The sequence below is a fragment of the Schistocerca serialis genome, chromosome 2, assembly GCF_023864345.2.
Source record: "Schistocerca serialis cubense isolate TAMUIC-IGC-003099 chromosome 2, iqSchSeri2.2, whole genome shotgun sequence".
Classification (NCBI taxonomy): Eukaryota; Metazoa; Arthropoda; class Insecta; order Orthoptera; family Acrididae; genus Schistocerca; species Schistocerca serialis.
The window spans coordinates 55,987,408-56,008,137 of record NC_064639.1 but is presented as its reverse complement, the minus strand read 5'-3'; the positions used below and the strand labels follow the sequence as shown (position 1 = coordinate 56,008,137).

Sequence of the window (20,730 nt, the reverse complement as noted above, 5' to 3'; positions counted from 1 at the left end):
TAAGTACCAAAACATGTATCGACACCACTGTGCCATCATTAGTGGCATTTCGTTTTTATTTATTCTGCAATGTGAACATTTCTGTTAAATGATTAGATGAATATAAAATTATGTGCATTTTTAGTTCAAACAACAGATCGTTTCTTTTTGTAAATACCGTTACATTTTGTGTGCATGAATCTACTGGATCACTTGTGTGTTAATTACTACAGGTAGCTTGTCATCTGCAACCAAACGATGTTTAGAAATTTTTTATTTTTATTTATTTATATATTTTTTGCTGCGAGTTAACCTGTCTTCTAGAATGTAATTCTGTTTTTCGTGCCTATATTGGTTTTTACTTACGTTTTCGTAAGTAAAAAAAATAAAAACAATTAAAAAATTTCTTATCATCGTCGTGTTTTGCATAACTGGCGGACCTCACATCCAACAATTTTAACTGCAAACACGGCCAGTACAAGGAGCTGCAAATGAAAATGAAGGATACATAGACAGATCTCCTAAAAAATCGTCTGCGGCCTGCAATCAAATCAAAGCGGCGCGAACTGCTGTCAGCAGCAACACGACAATGGAGGGCCCCACACTGCCCGTATAACAGTTGCAACAATCACAGACCTGCAATTTGAGTGTCTTCCTCATCCGCCATACTCACCAGACCGTGCCCCGAGTGATTTCCATATGTTTGGACCACTCAGAGACGCAATGGGAGGAAAGAAGTTCCGTTCTGATGAAGAGGTACGCCACGCGCTGCACGAGTGGTTGCGCGGACTACCAAAGAATTTTTTTCTAAAGGAATTTATGCACTTTGTAAGCGCTGGAGGACTTGCATTAAGCGTGGGGGTGATTATGTTGAAAACTGATACAGCTTTGTACCAATTCTCCGCAATAAATAGTATTTAAAAAATATTGAAGGTTTTCTTTTGACTCAGCCCCGTATTTTGCTTCTTTTTCACTATTCAGTACACCTTCTTCGTGCTTGATCTGTGTTGAGTTTTTGACGGTCCGCCTTACCGCTACATGTGAAGGGGGTGCGGCGGGCACAGCCCTGCTCTCCCTCTTCTGCACTCGGTCCGTCGGCCCTGCTGAGGCTCTCGGCTTGACGAGCAATAACCGAGCACCACCGGCACCGGTCGGATCGAGGGCTTGTCTTAGCACTCTGTCTTACACTCTGCGAGGGGCTGTTTTTCGTCAGTGAATCTCCGTTTAGCATCTGCCCCAGCTGCGACTTGTTCTGTACGGTCGCCCCTTCCGCGCACCGCCAGACACTTGATGGCTGTGACTGCTTGCAGTGATTCTGCGGGCCTCGGCGCCGCGTGTTGGCGGCCGACCGCCGACCGCCGCTCGCTGCACCCAGCGTCGATCCGGCGCCGGCCTCGTGCGCCTCGCTACAGCTTTCTGTCTACAGCGTCATCAGCAAAATACATGCAGTGTTTATCCTCCTCCAAATATTGCCGGAGAAATTGTTTCAAGTGGCTCGTTGTGACATATCCGTCGGTCCATTGCAGCAGATGCTTTTCATGCGTGGAAAATTGGTGGAGACGTTGCAAGGGGCAAGATTTATGTTGTTACCCAAGTGGTGGCGTCGGGGAAATTTACAACGTGCGACGGCTAAACGTCTCGCGCGTATTTTTGACCGCTGCGAGGTCTCTCTCTCTCTCTCTCTCTCTCTCTCTCTCTCTCTCTCTCTCCCTTCCCGTCTACTTGAGGTAAGTAATTCGCCACAAGCTGTCAGCAGGGAAGCAGTCACTGTCCCGGTACTCTTAGGATTCTCCATGTGTGTCGGAATGTGAATAAATTCCAGCCTGGCTTAGTTTTTCGAATAGTTGTGTTATTTTGACAAGGGTGGGCAGTCAACTGTCTAGGAGATGGCGCAGAGGGAGGGGGGGGGAGGGTCCTTTGGGGAGGAGGCGAGCAGCTCTGGTGCAGCAGTTCAGCCCTGGGGAAGGGCTTCTGCTGTGTGTGGGGGGCGGGGGGGGGGGGGGCATAGCAGTTGTGGGTCACCAGTTTATAACGTGGCACCGATTCAGGAATGGGAGCACCTGACTATGGTGACAATTAGGACCGTCGATATTTCTAAAATATCGGGAATCCGATAAAGCGATGCTTAAAAATATCGTTATCGGTCCTTCATGTATAAAAAGTATCGGCGTACCAGCCTATAAAAATGTCGGCTGCACATTGTAAATATACCGCTGGTTGTACAGCTGTATATTTAAGTATTGCTTTGCAACGCACATCATCAAGCTATCAGCCTGGCTATCCTCCTTAGAACAAGAATGAAAAGAAAAACTGTGCACGTTCACGCCCGGCGCTAACCACTTTCCTAAAAATAGTAACTGCACGTAAGTGGCACAATGAAAGGTGTCCGGCGGGTGCGTCGTTCGGATTCGTCACATATCGGATTTGCGCGGAACACTTTATGTCCACTTCCCTGTTTGTTCATCTCTGCCAATGCCAGTGACCTAGCTGCTGTAGTGTCAGAATTGCGCGGTGAAGCAAAACGTTGCAGTTTGTGTCGGTAGCGCGTGTCATTTAGATTTGCTAGAGGCTGACGCGGCGCCGCCTGTTTGCTGTTGCAGGACGCGGCCGACATGGTGTACGAGGTGACGCGCCTGCGGCCCAGCTGACCCAGCATGAGCGGGCCGCGCTCCTGCCTGCAGCCCGACGGCTGCCAGCCAGAGGTCAGTAGCCACTGCACTCTGCCCTCAACACCTCTCTGCCGACTCGTTGGCTGCGTGTCACGTAACTGAAGGCAAACACGACGCCTGATCTGAAACAATGTGAACAACAACGAGGCGTGGTACTTAGGCAAAGCAGCAAAGGTGTGGACGGGGCCTAATCAGTTACCGTTCGTTGCACAGAAAACACATACACTTTATTTTTTAAAAACAAAACTCTCAACATTTATTTTTAAAAGATTTTACTACACTGGTGGCTCAAAGCCTTACTAGAAAAATTGCAAGTTATTGTTGCCTGAAGGCCACAAGCAATGTTACACACAATCGGCGGCTGAAGGCCTGATTAAGAAGGTTGAAAATTATTCTTCGGGTGAAAGCCAGAAGCAATTTCAAAAATGCACAACGGCTAAAGGCCTAAATTACCAATAACGTGGAAATTTACACGTTAAAAAAATACTAAAACCCTTTCTAATAATCTTAATAACTTGTAACAAGCTGTAGCGACGGCTAAAGGCCTCACTAAAACACCATTGAAATTTATTTGTCGGCTGAAGATCATAAGCAATGGTACAAACAATTAATGGCTGAAGGGCTGATTAAGAAAGGATTCAAAATTATTGGAGGCTGAAAGCCACAAGCAATTTGCAGCATACTCGACGGGTGAAGGCCTGAATTACAAGTAATGAAGGCAGTTGCATGTTAAAATACTAAAACTTTTTTAAAACAATCTTAACGAACTGTAACAGGCTATAGTGATGGCTACAGGCCCTATTAGCAGAAAATTGAAAATAATTTGTCGGCTGAAGGCCACCAGCTGTGTTACAAACAATTAACGGCTGAAGGCCGGAATTACAAGTGGGGAAGGCAATAACATGCTAAAACATTAGAGTAAATTTTAAACAATTATGACAATTTGTTCAAATAAGATGGAGTGATCCACAGACAGTGCTCCCTTGATCGGCCCGAGGAAGGCGACTGCAGCTGTGTAAGCGGTGAGACAAGCAGCCGAGAGTTGTACTCACGTAACGGGACGTCGGCTCACACTAGGGGCAGCTCGAGCGCCGACTGACCGACTGACCAATCCGCCTAACGTCCCATCACCAGTACAACCGTGGAATATTTTTAGGCAAGGGCGAAGAGACAGACAGCAACACGTCTTCAGAAACACACCCGAGGCCGAAGGAAACACTAGAACCGAGGTAGACCTCCCAAAAACATATGTACAGTACAGTTCGAGAGGCTGTCAAACTACACGCCGTCGACACGACGAGCAAAGGTACACTGCCGGAAAAGTACGCTAACCTCCAGGGCAGGTGACTGGGGAGTTAGCGGCCACAAGGCAGAAAATACCTCTGGTTGCACTTCACTAATAACAACACTAAATCCAAACTAACATCGAGCAGTAGAAGGCGGCTAATAGCTTCTGCCGACCAGTCAGACTCCGCTTGTTGCGGTTGGTCTCACCGACCCTGGGAGCAGCGAAATGCAAACAACAGCGAGATGTCAAACAGTGGAGGTTTCTCTATTGGACAAGATTCACTCAACTCGAAACGTCCTGGGTTCGGTCTTCGGCTACAGCCCCTCGATCCGACACTGGCTGCACGCCGCCAGCGGTCCCGGCCTGCGGACCTCCTCGCTGCTCTCTCCGCAGCCCAACTGCCGACACCAGAACGCACGCAGCGTTTAAATAACTGGACATCACAAACCACACAAGATACACATGGATAGGCGGAGACAATTCCACAGTGTCTAAGACCAGTCACTGTAACACAGCACAGAGAAAAACCATATGCACGCCGTCCGCTGCGACGACCGACCGAACGACCAACCGTCGGTCGTCCCCACTCGAGTCAGGCACGGGAAAGATCCCAGTATAAACCGTCGACTGACAACTTATTACCGTGACGGCACTTCGACGGGCAGACACACACACACACGCGCACACGCACACACACACACACACACACACACACACACACACACACACACAGGTGCAAGTTGCACTACAGGAATATCACGGTCCATTCAACTAAAACTCGCTGAATCCGCTCGTTGACGTCGGGCTGCAGGCACTCTCGCGACCGCACCCTTCCGTCGGCCAGTGCACGTGTGTCGCGAGCGGTCTGGCGAGCACCGGCCGTCCGGGCCTCACTGCCGCTCCGTCCCAACTCAACCCGCTCGACACACGACGACCCGCAATTACTAGAGGCCGCTCCAAAGATGGTACCACCGTACGCGCTATCGACAAGTGCTGCTGCTGCCACTCACGGACATCCGAGGCAAGCAAACGTAGTGGCACCAGTGAACACACTAAGAAAACGAGCCGCCACTATCGCTCTTACAAGATGCCAAACTACGAACGGTATCGACGCGAGCCGCACACGGCTCAAACATTATCTAGAGAAACGACAAAAGAAACGAGGATAAAATTTATCGAGTCGTGGTCGCGGCGGTTTTTCTGTATGGCTCGGAGAAATCATTGACGAAAATCTCAGAAATAAGGCTCTTCAGATCAGTGAGATGTTACATGACACTGGATGGGTTAAAGATGACAATGCGTGGAGACAATTCAATATTTTTAGAATGGAAGCTAGTCAGACATCAACAGAATGGTAGAAGGAAGACAACCAAAAGAGGTCATATCATACTTGCTCGATGTTAGCACAATCGTTCCAAGGCCGAGGAATCGTTCGCAACAACGTCCTCTGTCACCCAAACAGGTTTATCGCTTGCTCCTTGAAGAGAGAAGAAGAAGAAGAAGAAGAAGAGGAGGAGGCAGTATTTTGTGGCAAGGTAAGTATCGCCATATTGCATAAATGTTTAGGACTGACAAGAAGAAAAGACTCGAGTTGTGGCAATTTGGTGTCACTGGAAGAAGTATCAATAAAAATGCAGGAATCATACTGACGCCACTAGTAATAATATTGGGTAAATGAATAAAATAAATTTGTGCAAGTGATTCACTACCTTTCCTAAAATTGCTTTAAATTTTGAGAGACAACAGTTTTGCAGTCTTATAAATAAACTGACGAACATTAGTACAGTGCAACGTTAAGAAATTATAAACAGGGTAGATCTACAGTGTTCTACACACATTAAAAGGATTAGATGTACTCTTATGTATTCAACTCTCAAATATTTTTCTTTCCATGTGGATGTGTGAATTATGAACCAACTGCCAACTTTCTTAACAACAGTATAATGATAATTCAATTATAATTCTGAAACCAACGCTCAGATAGCTCACCATAGTCACTACTATTTTGCCAAAACAAATTCAGACTGTGTGTCTGCTCTGTACTAATATGGAGTCAAACCTCATCATTCCACACGCTAAAGCCCTGTCTCTCTCTCTCTCTCTCTCTCTCTCTCTCTCTCTCTCTCTCACACACACACACACACACACACACACACACACGTAAACATATAAAATTTTTACTTGACAGCATTACTCATAGAGCTACTGATCTTTACTGTACACGGCGTGATTCAACCAGTGTGAGTTTAGTGGTGCTGGAGCACTACTAGGTGCGTAATTAACCTCACATTCCCGTCTGCTATTGTGTTGGCGCAAGGCGTCTTCTCGCTTGCAATGTAAGCATTTATTGTTGATAACTTGAATACAAAGTGCTAATGTTTCACAATAATATGTGTTTATTAGTTCATAATGAATCGGCTTTCGACTTTTTAGGCCGTTGTCACATAACTTAATACTAAACAGGTAGCCCACACAACTTCAGCGAAAATTCATAGCTACACAAATATAGCTGTACAAAGACAAGAGACATTTTATGACTATATCAATAGAAAACACAAGGATAATGTAATACCTGAGGAGGCTATGAACAGATAAATCTTACATAACAGTATATTCAAATATTAAAACTATGTGAATGCATAAGCTAAAAATGTTCTACAAGTGAGTAATGGCATGGGATGGACAAACTGGTGAATGTGATGAACAGCCCAGAAAAACGAGGGGAGGGAGGGATGAGAAAGAAGTCACTGAAATGTGGGTGCGGAACAGTTATCACACGCTTATTACCTAACGGCGAGAGAAATAACAAATGGCTGCTGCTGCTGCTACTTTAGTACGTGTGAGTAACGCAAGTGTAGTTATTACGCATCAAGTCAGGGTTCTTAGACTCGTGTTTCTTAATGGCCGTAATTTCAAGTAATGTTAGTTTTCTGCTTTTAGTTCCACTACGGAGAACACCACATTTCACATCGTATGATTGCCATTGCTTCAGAACATTTTCAGCGAAGGTGGAATCTCTCTGTCTCTAGCTCCTTTCAGGCTCAGTCTGTGTAGCAGTTGTAGCCCTACCCTATTTGACATGCGTATAATTTGCCACACAGACTGTAGGAAATTTATAGATTCCCTTCTGTTCTTAAGGTGGAAGGTGGGCAACAGTATTCCTACTGTTGAAAGGCAGAGTATGTTCAAAAAATGGCTCTGAGCACTATGGGACTTAACTTCTAAGGTCATCAGTCCACTAGAACTTACAACTACTTAAACCTAACTAACCTAAGGACGTCACACTCATCTATGCCCGAGGCAAGATTCGAACCTGCGACCGTAGCGATCGCGCGGTTCCAGTCTGTAGCGCCTAGAACCGCTCGGTCACCTCGGCCGGCGCAGAGTATGTTTCCTGTGTTTTAGTTTCCTGGCTAGAGCCAGTGAAAAAAATTATTTAATTGTCAGGTGGTACCTGCCCACAAGCAATGTACATTATCCGAATACCTAGTCCAGTATTGTATTTTAGAGCCTAGAGCTCCTTATCTGAAAATCTTTGCTGAGAATTATCCATAAACATTTCAGCTGAGAAGTGGGGGCCCCATTGCGGAGCCATGTGACTAACTGTACAGAGCCTGCTGAAATTGGAAATAATTTTGGCTTGAGCAGTTGACGATAACCCTAATGTCAGCGTCAGAGAAGTTGCTGCTGTACAAGGTAACGTTGACCACGTCACTGTATGGAAGTGCTACGGGAGAACCAGTTGTTTCCGTACCATGTACAGCGTGTGCAGGCACCATCAGCAGCTGATTGGCCTAAACGAGTACACTTCTGCGAATCGTTCATCCAACAATGTGTCAATCCTCATTTCAGCGCAAATGTTCTATTTACGGATGAGGCTTCATTCCAACGTGATCAAATTGTACATTTTCACAATCAACATGGGCTGACGAGAATCCTAACGCAATTGTGCAATCACGTCATCAACACAGATTTTCTGTGAACGTTTGGGCAGGCATTGTTGGTGATGTCTTGATTGGGCCCCATGTTCTTCCACCTACCCTCAATGGAGCACGTTATCACGATTTCATACGGGATACTCTACCTGTGCTGCTAGAACATGTGCCTTTACGACACACCATGTGGTTCATGCACGATGGAGCTCCTGCACATTTCAGTCGAAGTGTTCGTACGCTTCTCAACAACAGATTCGGTGACTGATGGATTAGTAGAAGTGGACCAATTCCATGGCCTCCACGCTCTTCTGACCTCAACCCTCTTGACTTTCATTTATGGGGGCATTTGAAAGCTCTTGTCTACGCAACCCCGGTACTAAATGTAGAGACTCTTCGTGCTCGTATTGTGGACGGCTGTGATACAATACGCCATTCTCCAGGGCTGCATCAGCGCATCAGGGATTCCATGCGACGGAGGGTGGATGCATGTATCCTTGCTAACGGAGGACATTTTGAACATTTCCTGTAACAGTGTTTGAAGTCACGCTGGTACGTTCTGTTGCTGTGTGTTTCCATCCCATGATTAATGTGATTTGAAGAGAAGTAATAAAATGAGCTCTAACATGGAAATTAAGCGTTTCCGGACACATGTCCACATAACATCTTTTATTTATTTGTGTGTGAGGAATGTTTCCTGAAAGTTTGGCCGTACCTTTTTGTAACACCCTGTATAAATTTGATATGTTCACCAAAACTAAACACTGGAAATGACACGTAACCTATTACGTGCTGTATATATATATATATATATATATATATATACAGGGCTATTACAAATGATTGAAGCGATTTCATAAATTCACTGTAGCTCCATTCATTGACATATGGTCACGACACACTACAGATACGTAGAAAAACTCATAAAGTTTTGTTCGGCTGAAGCCGTACTTCAGGTTTCTGCTGCCAGAGCGCTCGAGAGTGCAGTGAGACAAAATGGCGACAGGAGCCGAGAAAGCGTATGTCGTGCTTGAAATGCACTCACATTAGTCAGTCATAACAGTGCAACGACACTTCAGGACGAAGTTCAACAAAGATCCACCAACTGCTAACTCCATTCGGCGATGGTATACGCAGTTTAAAGCTTCTGGATGCCTCTGTAAGGGGAAATCAACGGGTCGGCCTGCAGTGAGCGAAGAAACGGTTGAACGCGTGCGGGCAAGTTTCACGCATAGCCCGCGGAAGTCGACGAATAAAGCAAGAAGGGAGCTAAACGTACCACAGTCGACGGTTTGGAAAATCCTACGGAAAACGCTAAAGCAGAAGCCTTACCGTTTACAATTGCTACAAGCCCTGACACCCGATGACAAAGTCAAACGCTTTGAATTTTCGGCGCGGTTGCAACAGCTCATGGAAGAGGATGCGTTCAGTGCGAAACTTGTTTTCAGTGATGAAGCAACATTTTTTCTTAATGGTGAAGTGTTTAAACCTCCTCTACCAAAAAACGTGCCAGAACTGCGAGCTCGCATCAACGATGCTTTCGAACTCATTGATGGGGACATGCTGCCCCGAGTGTGGGAAGAACTTGATTATCGGCTTGATGTCTGCCGAATCACTAAAGGGGCACATATCGAACATTTGTGAATGCCTAAAAAAACTTTTTGAGTTTTTGTATGTGTGTGCAAAGCATTGTGAAAATATCTCAAATAATAAAGTTATTGTAGAGCTGTGAAATCGCTTCAATCATTTGTAATAACCCTGTATATATATAAAAAAAATCCAATCACAATTAATGAAATGACCCGGCAAAAAAAAGTCTCGCTGTTGATAAGGACAAAACAATATCAGTGAACGAAGGAAAGAAACGTGAACTTTGACAGACTGTGGTAGCAGAAAATCAAGAACACACTCGAGAGTTGCATACCAAAAGCGACATAATAAATAGCAGTTATATGTGCATTTGAATAGAAGTCCAGAGAAGCGGAGCACGTCCAACTTTCCGCACCAATGTAGAAAAAGTCGCAGTGCCTGTCGGTCGAGGTGCAAACGGCTGCATCGTTTGTAAAATTGTGATCAGGATTGCTTTGCTTGGATTTTTAACAAAATGGAGATGTGTGATTACATTATATCAAATCATGATTTCTGAATGAGAGAGGAAGACCACCAGGGAAGTAGTAATCTTATTCACGATCCATAAGGTTAACTGAATGTATTTACACACACGCACACATATTTAGACAGGCATCTGCACTCAGTCGCACTCAACTGCATACACAGACGCATATATGCAATCACACATGCAGGCCCACCATACACATACAATAATTAGACTATGATTAACGAGCTGCACTATTCGGCACACTCACTCACTAACGCAATCTCTCTCTCTCTCTCTCTCTCTCTCTCTCTCATTCACACCATCAGAGTCCCCCAACCCCTCACGTACTTCAAGTAAAAATAGTGAGAGTGCAGGAGGGTCTCGATCCCATCTTTCATAACCACGAGGTGGCAGTCTGACTTTAGACTGCAACACAGTGTACATCTAGTGGCGTGATCGAACGCCAGTTTGCTGTGGCATATGCGGAAGTGTCAGTTGAGCCCCACGAACATTACCCTACTGGCCACGAGGACACGTGATGCCGCACGTCGCACACCCTTAGCCTGCCAATGGCTGGCCCCATCTCCTGTACAACATGCATACATTTTGGATCTTAGACCCACAAACTCCACAATCAGTAATCCATCTGGATCACGTTTCATTAAGCCGATAACTCTCTTGTTCTGAGGAACAATACTGTAAGGATTATCGGCTGCACATCCAGATGTGTCGAATTCATTACTGTGACAACTCATTACTTCATATGGATTGCAGTTCTTCACCCAATAGATTAAGCTATCTGTATCTATATAGAATAACTTCGGTTACACGAAATGAGCTCTAGCAAACTCATAGTAGATAGTTCAAATGGCTCTGAGCACTATGGGACTTGACATCTGAGGTCATCAGTCCCCCAGAACTTAGAACTACTTAAACCTAACTAACCTAAGGACATCACACACATCCATGCCCGAAGCAGGATTCGAACCTGCGACCGTAGCGGTCGCGCGGTTCCAGACTGAAGCGCCTAGAACCTCTCGGCCATTTCGGCCGGCCAATGGATGGTGGTTTTCCAGGTTCCGCTTAATAGGTCAGGAGTCCATTACACACTGGAAGCCGCTAGACAGGTAGCGGGGGCTGTGTGGAAGTAACTGGTCGGTTTTTTTAGGTTAGAGGGTCTCAGCAAACAACAGAAAGGGCCCCTGTGTAAAAGGGGGCTGATAAAACACAGTAAGGTAGTTGTAGAAACGATTGGTATTGTAAATTGCTGTAGCTGTGCTGGGAAAGAAGCAGAGCTCCAAGCCCTAATAGAAAGCACTAAAGCTCATATAGTTATAGGTACGGAAAGCTGGGTAAAGCCGGAAATAAGTTCATCCGACATTTTTTCAAACGACCTAACAGTGTTCAGAAAGCATAAATTAAATACAGTTGGTGGTGGAGTATTTATTGCTGTCAGAAGTAGTTTACCTCGTAGTAAAATTGAATTAGATAGTTCCTGCGAAATGTTATGGGTAAAGGTTATACTTGACAATCGGACTAAACTACACTCCTGGAAATGGAAAAAAGAACACATTGACACCGGTGTGTCAGACCCACCATACTTGCTCCGGACACTGCGAGAGGGCTGTACAAGCAATGATCACACGCACGGCACAGCGGACACACCAGGAACCGCGGTGTTGGCCGTCGAATGGCGCTAGCTGCGCAGCATTTGTGCACCGCCGCCGTCAGTGTCAGCCAGTTTGCCGTGGCATACGGAGCTCCATCGCAGTCTTTAACACTGGTAGCATGCCGCGACAGCGTGGACGTGAACCGTATCTGCAGTTGACGGACTTTGAGCGAGGGCGTATAGTGGGCATGTGGGAGGCCGGGTGGACGTACCGCCGAATTGCTCAACACGTGGGGCGTGAGGTCTCCACAGTACATCGATGTTGTCGCCAGTGGTCGGCGGAAGGTGCACGTGCCCGTCGACCTGGGACCGGACCGCAGCGACGCACGGATGCACGCCAAGACCGTAGGATCCTACGCAGTGCCGTAGGGGACCGCACCGCCACTTCCCAGCAAATTAGGGACACTGTTGCTCCTGGGGTATCGGCGAGGACCATTCGCAACCGTCTCCATGAAGCTGGGCTACGGTCCCGCACACCGTTAGGCCGTCTTCCGCTCACGCCCCAACATCGTGCAGCCCGCCTCCAGTGGTGTCGCGACAGGCGTGAATGGAGGGACGAATGGAGACGTGTCGTCTTCAGCGATGAGAGTCGCTTCTGATTTGGTGCCAATGATGGTCGTATGCGTGTTTGGCGCCGTGCAGGTGAGCGCCACAATCAGGACTGCATACGACCGAGGCACACGGGGCCAACACCCGGCATCATGGTGTGGGGAGCGATCTCCTACACTGGCCGTACACCACTGGTGATCGTCGAGGGGACACTGAATAGTGCACGGTACATCCAAACCGTCATCGAACCCATCGTTCTACCATTCCTAGACCGGCAAGGGAACTTGCTGTTCCAACAGGACAATGCACGTTCGCATGTATCCCGTGCCACCCAACGTGCTCTAGAAGGTGTAAGTCAACTACCCTGGCCAGCAAGATCTTCGGATCTGTCTCCCATTGAGCATGTTTGGGACTGGATTGAGCGTCGTCTCACGCGGTCTGCACGTCCAGCACGAACGCTGGTCCAACTGAGGTGCCAGGTGGAAATGGCATGGCAAGCCGTTCCACAGGACTACATCCAGCATCTCTACGATCGTCTCCATGGGAGAATAGCAGCCTGCATTGCTGCGAAAGGTGGATATACACTGTACTAGTGCCGACATTGTGCATGCTCTGTTGCCTGTGTCTATGTGCCTGTGGTTCTGTCAGTGTGATCATGTGATGTATCTGACCCCAGGAATGTGTCAATAAAGTTTCCCCTTCCTGGGACAATGAATTCACGGTGTTCTTATTTCAATTTCCAGGAGTGTATTATTGGATCGTTTTACCGACCCCCGACACAGAAAATATAATTGCTGAACAGTTCAAAGAAAACCTGAGTCTCGTTTCAAATAGGTACCCCACTCATAGAATTATAGTCGGTGGCGACTTCAGTCTACCCTCGATATGCTGGAAAAATTATGCGTTTAAAGCCGGCGGCTGGCATAAAACGTCATCCGAAATTGTACTGAATGCTTTCTCAGAAAATTATTTTGAACAATTAGTTCATGAGCCCACTCGAAGCGTAAATGGTTGCGAAAGCATACTTGACCTCTTAGCAACAAATAATCCTGGACAAAGAGGGAGTGTCATGACGAATACAGGGGATTTAGCGACCACAAGGCAGTTGCTGTTAGGCTGAATACCCTAACACCCACAACCATCAAAAAGAAACGCAAACTACATCTATTTAAAAAGGCTGATAAAAATGCTCTTAACGCTTTTTTAAGAGACAATCTCCAATACCTCAGATCTGATCATGTAATCGTAGAAAAAATACGGAATGATTTCAAAGAGATAGTATCGACGGCAATTCAAAGACATTGTTGTTGTTGTGGTCTTCAGTCCTGAGACTGGTTTGATGCAGCTCTCCATGCTACTCTATCCTGTGCAAGCTTCTTCATCTCCCAGTACCTACTGCAACCTACATCCTTCTGAATCTGCTTAGTGTATTCATCTCTTGGTCTCCCTCTACGATTTTTACCCTCCACGCTGCCCTCCAATACTAAATTGGTGATCCCTTGATGCCTCAGAACATGTCCTACCAACCGATCCCTTCTTCTGGTCAAATTGTGCCACAAACTTCTCTTGAATCAGGCGGCCCACCGAAAGAGATTCTGGTCACACATAAAGCACACCAGTGGCAACACGGAATCAATATCTTCACTGCGAGATAACAATGGTGAAGCCACTGATGAGCAGAGTTATTAAACACGATTTTCCAAAATTCTTTTACCAAAGAAGACGAAGTAAATATTCCTGAACTGCAATCAAGAGCGACTGCCAAGATGAGAAACATGCAAATAGATGGCCTCAGTGTTGCAAAGCAGCTTAAATCAGTTAATAAAACCAAGGCTTCTGGTCCAGATTCCTCTCAGAGTACGCTGACACAATAGTTCCATATTTAGCAATTACATACAACCGGTCGCTCACAGAAAGTTCCGTACCTAAAGACTGGAAAATTGCTCAAGTCAAACCAATACCCAAAAAGGGCGGTTCTAGGCGCTTTAGTCCGGAACCACGCTGCTGCTACGATCGCAGGTTCGAATCCTGCCTCGGGCATGGATGTGTATGATTTCCTTAGGTTAGTTAGGTTTAAGTATTTCTAAGTCTAGGGGACTGATGGCCTCAGATGTTAAGTCCCATAGTGCTAAGATCCATTTGAACCCAAAAAGGGAAATAGGAGTAATCCGCTGAATTACAGGCCCATATCACCAACGTCGACTTGCAGCAGGGTTTTGGAACATATACTATATTCGAACATAATGAATTTCCTCGAAGAAAACGATCTATTGACCCGTAGTCAGCTTGGATTCAGGAAACATCGTTCTTGCAGAACACAACTAGCTCTTTATGCTGATGAAGTAGGCCGGCCTAGGTAGCCGAACGGTTCTAGGCGCTGCAGTCTGGAACTGCGCTACCGCTACGGACGCAGGTTCGAATCCTGCCTCGGGCATGGATGTGTGTGCTGTCCTTAGGTTAGTTAGGCTTAAGTAGTTCTAAGTTCTGGGGGACTGATGGCCTTAGAAGTTAAGTCCCACACTGCTCAGAGCCGTTTGATATACTCATGAAGTAATGAGTGCTATCGACAGGGGATAACAAATTGATTCCATATTTCCAGCCGGCCGAAGTGGCCGTGCGGTTAAAGGCGCTGCAGTCTGGAATCGCAAGACCGCTACGGTCGCAGGTTCGAATCCTGCCTCGGGCATGGATGTTTGTGATGTCCTTAGGTTAGTTAGGTTTAACTAGTTCTAAGTTCTAGGGGACTAATGACCTCAGCAGTTGAGTCCCATAGTGCTCAGAGCCATTTGAACCATTTGAACCATATTTCCAGAAGGCGTTCGACACCGTTCCCCACAAGCGTCTTCTAACCAATCTGCGTGCCTATGGAATATTGTCTCAGTTGTGCGAGTGGATTCGTAATTGAATGTCAGAAAGATCACAGTTCGTAGTAATAGACGGAAAGTAATCGAGTAACAGAAGTTATATCCTGCGTTCCGCAAGGAAGTGTTATAGGCCCTCTATTGTTCCTGGTCTATATTAACGACATAGGAGACAATCTGAGTAGCCCTCTTAGATTATTTGCAGATTATGCTGTCATTTACCGTCTTTTCAAGTCATCAGATGACCAAAACGAATTGCAAAATGATTTACGTAAGATATCTGTGTGGTGCGAAAAGTGGCAACTTGTGGTAAGGTCTTTTGGGACCAAACTGATGAGGTCATAGGTCCCTAAGCTTACGCACTACTTAATCTAACTTAAACTAACGGCAACACACACACACACACACACACACACACACACACACACACACACACACACACCCATGTCCGACGGAGGACTCGAACCTCCGACCGGCGGAGCCGCGCGGACCGTGACAGTATGCCTCACACCGCGCGGCTAAAAAAAGTGGCAATTGACCCTGGAGAAAGAAAAGTGTGAAGTTATTCACATGAGTACTAAAAGGAATCCGCTAAATTTCGATTACGCGATAAGCCACACAAATCTGAATGTTGTAAATTCAACTAAATGCTTAGGGATTACAATTACAAATAACCTAAATTGGAACGATCACATAGATAACGTTGTGGGTGGAGCATATCAAAGACTGCGATTCGTTGGCAGAATACTTAGAAGGTGCAACAGGTCTATAAAGAGACTGCTTATTCCACGCTTGTCCGCTCTATTTCGGGGCATTGCTGTGCGGTGTGGGATCCGCTTCAGGTGGGACTGACGGAGACATCGAAAATACAAAGAAGGGTGGCTCTTTTTTTACTATCGCGAAATAGGGGAGATAGTGCCACAGATACGATACGTGAATTGGAGTTGCAATCATTAAAACAAAGGCGTTTTTCGTTGCGACGGGATCTTCTCATGAAATTTCAATCCCCAGTTTTCTCCTCCGATTGCGAAAACATTCTGTTGACACCCAACTACTTAGGGAGAAATGATCATCACGATAAAATAAGAGAAATCAGGGCTCGCACAGAAAAATTTAAGTGCTCGTTTTTCTCGCCCGCCGTTCGAGAGTGAAACGGTAGAGACAGCTTGGAGGTGGTTCATTGTACTCTCCGCCTGACACTTAATTGTGAATAGCAGAGTAATCACGTAGATGTAGATGTAGATCTTTGTAGGGTATGCCAGGATCATCCCAGTGAACTCCGTGGTAGAAATGTTTTAACCACTCTGCACTCTTCCATGTTTTAGATCACTTCACATCCTTGAAAGGCCTCGGTGATGCAACGTTTGCTGAGAATGTATCTATTGTTCCGGCATCTTCTGTGTGCACTGCAAATGCAACATCTTTAAATGTGAACTGTCTACGCTCACCATGATAGAAACCCTGAGCTGGTTACAGTGATGCTCACACCTTGTGCTACCACTGTGGAATGCTCTGGTTATGGCACAGCGCCTGTTCATTTATACTGCTCGATGCACAACACCGGTGAGTAGGCCGTAATTAACCACAGGGTCACGTAGAACTTGATCGTACCCTGCAATGTGTTTCCTGAAATTCCACCAAGATTCAAAGTCAATTCGAACATCTAGAGGTCCAGATTTAATTATCTCGTTCTGTTTTGAGCAGTGTGTTACGAAGATAGATGATAGCTCCTTGAATATTGGTGGGCTGAGTAGGCATCCTTCATAGTAAGAAGCAACAAAGCTCACTCGCATATGATATGCTAGACTGTATACATTTACATACCACTGCAGGTGTAAATTGTCGTATGGGTGGAATTCTGAATTCAGCTAAACGCTGACATTAGTTAGCTTATAGTTTTTGAATACAGTGGAATCATTTGCTATATTCCCTCTGCTATCTGAAACGCAATTATGATGAATCTTGGCGTCTCTAGCTCAGAAGAGGTTTTAATAGCCCATGTTTGTCTGCTTGCAGTCGATGGCAATGGGTACTCGAAAACCTCCTGAAAGCAGAACGTTAGTGATAAATATGTATCGGAATTCGGAACTCTTAAAGGCCTCAGTCTTCGTCTGATACAGGGATGTGAGGCACTTTCCATATTCTCTTCTTCAGCTCCTTGCATGTGTGAGTTATTATCCATCGCACTCCGTACCAGAATGAGTTCCTGTCAGCATTCATAATAATCTGCCTCATGTCCTCATAGTAGCCCATAACCATTTTTACAGGTATACATGCAGCAAATCGCTTGTACTCGCAAGTGCTCTATCTGCTGTATCGTCTGTGAACCATCCTGCACTTTGTAAAACATTCAGATCACTCAGTGATGCAGAGACATACATTTTAAGGGGTGATGTTACGCCGTTCAACCTCAGACCCATCGAGTTAAAAGCGTGTCTCTTGACACAGGAACGCTTGAGTATTACCTATTAGCTTGGATCCCACTGTATCGCTGCCGTCTGTTTTGTTCAATGACCCCCTAAATATATGAAACTCTTGCATGCAACGGTCTGCGCGTTTTGGTGCTGGGTGGCAATCCTAATTTCAGTATTCTTCTTTAATGTGGTAGAAGCCTAGAATTTATGCGAGAAATATTCCTGACGTAAAATTGGCTCATCATACTCTACTGGACCCTTTATATTGACTGAGGGTGTTATTGCGAGGTTTCAAGCCAATTGATTTAAGAAACTCGTAGTTCGCACGTGTAATCACATTGCGGTTCCGCAGCGAAGTGACGTGCTGTGGATTGTGCGCACTGGTTTTATACCGTAGGCCCATCCTGTCGTAGATGTAATCGCGCAATGATTTCCTCAACTCCAAATACTCCGTCGGTGGGAGTCTCAACAATGTTCTACCCTGTTGCAACTGAGGGGAAGAGTCCGTAAAGAGTAAGTGTCAGAGTGTCGCTGCAGTGTTACACTCGACTCGGGCTGTACTGGCAGGCGGTGTGTCCGCACTCTGATTCGACTTGTAAAATTTACTAGGATCCTTCTTCAGAACCTGTCCTTTTGTGAAATCCAGTAGGCGGCTTATTGACCCTTTCAGGTTAATGTCAGTCGTTGCATTCACAGGCCTTATTTTAGATTGGAGTGTGCTGATGTTTGCGCACAGTTCAATACCTTTTCCAGACGGTTTGAAGACTTCGTTTAAATCGTCGATATCGTAGGCATCAGGTCCTATTTCCACTATATCTTTTTCACCATTAATATCCATATGCAGTTTGTTGTTACAGTGATATTTGGAATGCCGTTGTACGGCTACTGCCCAGTCAATGCAATACTCCATTCACAAATGCTCCAGTCAACTGGCGGGAAGTAATCTGCACGTAAAACAGATGATCGTTCTTTTAAAGTCAAAGTGTACGACACTGCATCTGAACCTCAAGTGATAAAGGAATGTTTTAAGCTCTTCTTTGTAAACGTCAAAAGAAACATGATGCATAGATGCCCTCGGAGGTCTGTCCTGATAGCGCTGAAAATTGTAGAACACACGTCTTCTGCTACTGAAGTATCATTGTAATTCTTCTGTCGGTAGCAGGTCACCAAATGAGTCGAACTAGTAGACGATATCTGCATTTTTCATAACATGAAGTGGGTGCCAGGACCTCCATCAATATCTAAATTCAGTATACCATATTCACCAGTTTTCCACGAAGTCTTCGGTAATACGTCCCACAAAACACGGAATCTTGGAATGTTGAATTTTTTCCAACAAAGTTAGTAGATCAGTATTTACGAGTGCCCAATCTGGTAGGCTTTTTCTATTTTCGAATAGATCAAGCCCTTTCCTGTACGGTTTCAAGTATACTCCTTTCCTGATGGCTGCGGCTTCCATCATGCGGTTACGTCTTCTTGCTTCTTCTAACAGCGCTTGGGAGTTTGGCGCGTTCGTGGGTGTTCGAACAACAGTTCCAGAGCTACCAGCGAGGGGCCGCACCTCCGGGAGAGCGGAGAGGGTTGGAGTCAGTTGAACTCGTTGTGCTTTAACTGATCCTCTTATTCTTCCTGCTCCCTTCTGCTAAGAGTGTTTTTAGCTGGATACATCGCTGTCGGGATACAGTTCTTCAGACACCTTTGCTTCCCATTCTTATTCTTGTTTACTTCATAGCTCACTCGAAATTCATCACTCCTAAACCCAACTTAATTTTTCCACGTATGGTTTTATCAGCTGCAAATACTGTAGTACGTTGACCTATACCAATATCCTTTCTTCTGCGTATCACCTTAACCTTATCAGCTGAAATCCTGTCTGCTATGTGACGACTTGGGATATCGTTATTTGCAGCGTATGCGATGTCGTGTTCCAGACATGTATTGTCGAGCAAATGAATCCATTTATCACGTGGTGCCAAGCGTTTTTGAAGGTTTTTTCCAGGTCCACAGTAGTTATAACCCTGAATATGTAATTCCACTGGCAGTTTGCCTAGAATACCATCACCTTCTCTGTGTGTCTCCTAGCACGCATGTTATGCTGCTGCGGTGGTTGTGGACCGTGCACCCCTTAAATAGCAAAATGTTAACACCAATTCAACTGTTTTGTGCTGCAGGAAAACCAAGCCATTTGACTAGTGCTCTGTTTCCCCGACGTCTTACGATTCTCTCCGTGAGAAACACATCTGGTTTTGATTTTTCTGCAACTCTTCAGTGTATAAGCAACCTGCAGTTTCTTCACCTTTACTACCCTTTAAAATATAAGTTCTAGGATTCATTCTTTGCACCTTGGAAACCATAAGTATCTCTGTCGACCAGTTTGGCGGATATGATTTCCCAAATGCTGTCTTGTGTTTTGAGATATGCACCAAGTCACCTGCATTAAATTTCTGTTTGCTTGGATCCAACATTTTAATGCGATAGTACGCCCTACCCATGAGTCCATCATTATGAATGAATGTCCATTGGTCTCATTTTTATTGTGCTGTGTGTGGTTCGATTATAATGAGCAGTTATATCTGGAAAGATATCAATCCATTTTTACGAGTCATGAGGATTCAAACGCGTGCACATCTGATCTTTTATTGTTCTGTTCAGATGTTCCACGATACTCGCCTTCAGGAGGGTGAATGTTGAGTAGTGATGTATTCCATACCGCTGCAACACATTCTTGTAATACCTATTGTAAAACACTCCACCATGATAGGTTTGGAGGTTGTCGGGGCATCGATTCGTCCCTGTCTCCAGCAAACTCTCAAACACATCTGCGAAATTTCTCCCCATTTTTTTATGGGTAACGCGCAGACATATTTGGAGTATGTATCAATAACCATTTCCTCGGTACCCACTATATACAGTGACCGTTCCTCGACCCGCGGACCAAAACTAACACCTTACTGTCCAGGGGCAGGTCGAGAGCCGTAGAGAAGGCAATGCCTCTAGGAGTGGCATCCGAACAAAAGGTCCTGGTCCTCCAGGTTGGCGGTTGTGCTGAGGGTTACCTCCCCACTCACATAAAAAATTATCTGGGTCAGGGCGCTCTACATAAGCCTCAGAATCAGGAATGTCTCAGTTGGAATCGGAAATGGCAACGGATAACGGGTTTCTCCTTTGGAACATGGAATGTTAGGAGCCTATACAGACCAGGACTGTGCAGAATTTGACCAAAGAATAGCCTATACAGATCAGGACTATGCATAATTTGACCAAAGAATAG

The 20,730-nt window shown here is 45.6% G+C and overlaps 1 protein-coding gene across 2 annotated transcripts in view; it reads left to right on the top strand.

Annotated features, from left to right (window-relative positions):
* Positions 1-20,730, top strand: part of LOC126456757 (uncharacterized) — a 783,002-nt gene that overhangs the window by 510,946 nt on the left and 251,326 nt on the right. For both annotated transcript variants that reach the window (XM_050092505.1, XM_050092504.1), the window contains exon 3: positions 2,580-2,681. In XM_050092505.1, coding sequence (XP_049948462.1) covers positions 2,634-2,681 — 48 coding nt within the window. In that variant the 5' untranslated portion in view covers positions 2,580-2,633. The remainder of the gene's footprint in view (positions 1-2,579; positions 2,682-20,730) is intronic.